At 41.9% G+C, this 4,264-nt stretch overlaps 2 protein-coding genes across 2 annotated transcripts in view; one reads left to right on the top strand and one right to left on the bottom strand.

Annotated features, from left to right (window-relative positions):
- T265_01718 (hypothetical protein) overlaps window positions 1-1,279 on the top strand; it is a gene marked incomplete at both ends in the record, with an annotated part of 5,367 nt that extends 4,088 nt beyond the window's left edge. Inside the window, one exon of the mRNA XM_009165808.1 lies at window positions 1,151-1,279. Coding sequence (XP_009164072.1) covers window positions 1,151-1,279 — 129 coding nt within the window. The remainder of the gene's footprint in view (window positions 1-1,150) is intronic.
- Window positions 1-3,220, bottom strand: part of T265_12847 (hypothetical protein) — a gene marked incomplete at both ends in the record, with an annotated part of 16,817 nt that extends 13,597 nt beyond the window's left edge. The window contains one exon of the mRNA XM_009165882.1: window positions 3,146-3,220. Within this exon, the coding sequence (XP_009164146.1) occupies window positions 3,146-3,218 (73 nt within the window). The remainder of the gene's footprint in view (window positions 1-3,145) is intronic.
- Between the last annotated feature and the right edge of the window lie 1,044 nt (window positions 3,221-4,264).

Genomic DNA, 4,264 nt, shown 5'->3' with positions numbered 1-4,264 from the left:
GAGTAACTATAAAAATGTGTGTACTCTTCCGTACCGGGCAATGTCGATGTCAGAACTTAATTGCACTGATGTAGCTTGTAACGACACAAACCAATGTGGATTGCTTGGAGGCGACGAGATGTTGGAGAAGATGATGCATTACTACAGATCGTACGCCCATTCCGCCAGGTCCAAAAACATAAGAAATACGCTTGTATCCCGTACTCAGCGTTGATCTTGAATCGGTAGTGTTTTTTCAGCTCCAACGCTTCGCCTTATCTTTACAAGTTGGGTGAAATTAGCGCGAAAATTCCCACTTAACAGACAAGCCATGGTCTTTTTAAGTAGCACGATGACATTTGAATGTTAATTCCAAGGACAATAGAAAATTGAAACAAAAAAATCTTGAATGAAAATTCTTCTCCCTAGGAAGGTCTTGTTAGAATTTAGATTTACTCTTTTTAGTTACTCAAGAAGATGTACTATTATCTACCAGTATTATAAGCAGTTGAATTCCTCAGTTGGCATTTTGCTTGAGCTGTTTTATCATCTAGAGGCTCGCCAGTTGTTGCCGGTTGTGAACTATATATCTGCTAAGCTAAACGTACCATTGGCCCTATCCCAACAAAACGCGGTCGAACCTGAGATGGCTACTCAGTTCAGGAACCAACTAGTTCTTAACACAGTAAAGCGTATCATGCGAGTAAATTGTCATGAAGCGTTAATATTTTCATCTCAAAGGATGAACTTCGAGCACTCTCTGTATCAAAAAATGTCACATGTTTTCTTGACAGTGTAGATGGGTGAGACACTACTCTTTGAACTCTAAACGGAATTCAAACTGGCTGTCTTTACCCCGGGTTTGAGAATGACGTTCAACTACCCTGACAGTTAAAATATTGTGTGACCACGAAACTAAGCAAACTCAACATATGTAGGACTAATCGTTCATCTGACATTTGCACGATGTGTTGCGTCAATTATTTAGGAAAGATGGAACAGCGATTTGTCCCAGTGCAAACTGTATGGTACTTCTGGGACGACCTTCCCCTTTAAAGCCACTCACAGAAGTCCGAAAAAGTCGGAGTGTTCAGCATATTAGGAAACTTCGGGATAAACGGATGCAGCATCTAAAGGTGCCACCAAAAGCGTAGAAAGTAGACAAGCCAAGGATTTGATTGAAATATTCAATATAAATATTCCTTACAAACCAAGGAAATCGGAGGTCATTCGCAGAATTCTAAACAGGGCTAACATAAGAGTAGCTTTCCAGTGGGGAACACTCTGCGCTCTGCACTGATGCAATTGAAGGATCGTCTCCCGGCAAACAGAACCAAGGACTCTGTCTACAAAATTAAGTGTAACGACTGCACCAAGGTCTATATAGGACAGACGGCCAGGGAAATACACATCAGAATCGATGAGTATAGTAGAAATTCATACAGGCCGCCCAGGAATGCAGATGAATATCAAGCGTTACTGAAAGACTCGGCAATTGCGGAACATGCACTGGACACGGGACTACGGTCCACTTCACAGAGACTGATGGCCGAGGCGGTGGAAATCGCCAAGCATCCCAGTGTTAACAGAATGGAAGGCGTGGAACTGGCAAGCGTGTGGAGAACGGTCTTGGGTCACTCAAGCTAACACGTGTTGGTGTGCTATTATCAGAGGGATGAGTAGTCATCATCTGGATCTCACTTGACCTTACCCACTCCCCTCCCCCCAACTAAAATGTCGCAACATTCACATGGCCATGAAGACCAAGGAAAATCTACCAGTGGCACCCGAGGTGAATCATCAAGTGAAAATTAACAAACGAAAGGCGATCGGAACTAATTTGAAACTCCTACAACCAGTCGTTTCAAGATTTTAGCAACCACACTAGCCGACAAGAGCCGTTAAATGACACTCAGCACTGATCTTGTGTAATAATCTGAAGATTACCTACTGAGTGGTTCCACGTCTGTCTTACAACCTGGTCAGTTTGATGACCTGTTCCCTTGGCCCAATGAAGCATTTGTGTCAAAAGCGAAACGTTGCCCAAATAAAAACTACCGATTGTTTACCAAGCTCTTCTGAAAGGTTAGAAATATTCTCTTTTCGGATATATGCAGTAATCCACACCAATGAAGGACCGAACTGGTTTAATCTGTAATGATGTGTATTCACGCAATTGAGTGCCAATCCAGGGAGATTCCAAACATTGTCCCATAGTTAACTGGTGTGCCCATTCCAACTGAACCCTTCAAAAAAGCCACAATAGTTCGGGCTGGATAAACTGGAAGCAACGTTCCGGGCCGATTACCTGCCAACTGACCACAGGGGTGCACCAATCATAAGACACGGACCCGAATGGCGTTGCATTTGACTCGTATTCAGTTGATTGTAGAAATCCCATGGAAACCAAAATGTCGGATTACAACAACCTATTACACTACGCTGTGTTTTGACTTTACACTTGATAAAAGTCTCCGTATAGAAGCAAAGTTATTTCGTGGGATTTTAAGTAAACTTATGATGCACGTAATAACAGTGTTAAAAATTAAACGGGGAAATGGTAGAACGGGGTACTGACTGTGGTAGGAGGCGGTCGAGGTGGGGCGATTTCCATCACGACTACTTCGGGAAATACCTTGAAATGTGCTGGGTACACGACACTAAGCCAGGTTTATATTCAGACCAGATCTATTCAGCTGAGACGAGTAGTGGTTGCCGTGCCAGTTATTCACAGTGCTAATGAACCCAAGCGGTGAATTGTACAGACTACTAGCCAGGATGTTGAGGGTCCGAAACTCCCGTGATTTTCATGAGATGCACATTGGGGATGACTTTTGATGAGGATGAAATAAATTTAGCTTTTTGCTTTAGGCTAGCTTCACCTACAGGGAGACATCTCCATTGCATTACTAACCTACCAAATTTTCGCTAATGATTTGTTTAACTGTGCCTGTTGGCCATTTGAGCTGATCTGTTTAGGGTTGGTACCATGTGGTAAAATTTACACATGTATCATTTTTGAAGATACTAATGCAGGCACCATAATTTTGTCGAGAAATTTTTGGCCAAATTATCAGACGTGGGTCCTTCAACACTGTGAAATGCTGTGGTGAAGCGCGATGTCGAGGCACTTGAAAGGATGTATGTACAAAAGAACACCACGCACCTGCGTTTGTTGGCCACAGGCCAACAGTATTCAAAATCTGCAATGGAGATGGAAACCTTTGATAATTGTACCGTTCTAAAAGAATATAGGTATGATGTAGATGAACCGCAATCAACTGCGTGAAGATCATGGATCGTGACAACTGTGAATGTCAGATTCTCTACCCCCTAAAATGAAGGGCGAGATATTCCCTATCGTTGAGTATTCGTATCTATCGGGAAATTTTTCGGTTCACTTTTTATTGAATTGCAATTTCCAGTTTCAGCAAAAAGGCAACACCATTTGTTTTTCAAGAGATTCTCCATTTAGAAAACAAATATCTGACGTGTGGCACTCTGAAACTCCTCTCTCGACGAAAACGTCCTGTGTGAGTAAGAAGAAAAGGATATGGGTGGATGATCTAGTGAAGGAACAAATGATAACCTAAGTTCTGTCGCGATTTTTGACTGTCATATTTTCACAAACATGTTTTGATGAAGTAATCTTCTAGTACATTGGAAAATAGCTTCTGATCCAGAAAAAGCACACTACTCACAATGTCCCGGGGCACCATTTGACAGTCAACTACCAGTTCCAATCTTCTTGGGACCCGTCAACATTACATTCAACTTGCATNGGAGAAATCTCCATTGCATTACTAGATGGTTTTTATCAGTACAATCAACATTATCTACCCTACCAAAACTTTCGCTAATGATTTGTTTAGCTGGGCCTGTTGGCCATTTGAGCTGATCTGTTTAGGGTTGGTACTATGTGGTAAAATTTACACATGTATCATTTTTGAAGATACTAATGCAGGCACCATAATTGTGTCGAGAAATATTTGGCCAAATTATCAGACGTGGGTGCTTCAACACTGTGAAATGCTGTGGTGAAGCGAGATGTCGAGTCACTTGAAAGGATGTATGTACGAAAGAACACCACGCACCTGCGTTTGTTGGCCACAGGCCAACAGTATTCAAAATATGTAATGAAGCTGGAAACCTTTAATCATTGTACCTTTTCAAAAGAATATAGGTATGATGTAGATGAACTGCCATCAACTGCGTGAAGACCATGGATTGTGACACTTGCATGTGTCAGATAGACAAGATATTGCCTATCATTGAGTATTTGTTT

Source organism: Opisthorchis viverrini, assembly GCF_000715545.1.
Source record: "Opisthorchis viverrini unplaced genomic scaffold opera_v5_19, whole genome shotgun sequence".
In the NCBI taxonomy this organism is placed as follows: Eukaryota; Metazoa; Platyhelminthes; class Trematoda; order Opisthorchiida; family Opisthorchiidae; genus Opisthorchis; species Opisthorchis viverrini.
The sequence above is the reverse complement of the archived record's forward strand: the minus strand, read 5'-3'. Positions and strand labels throughout refer to the sequence as shown.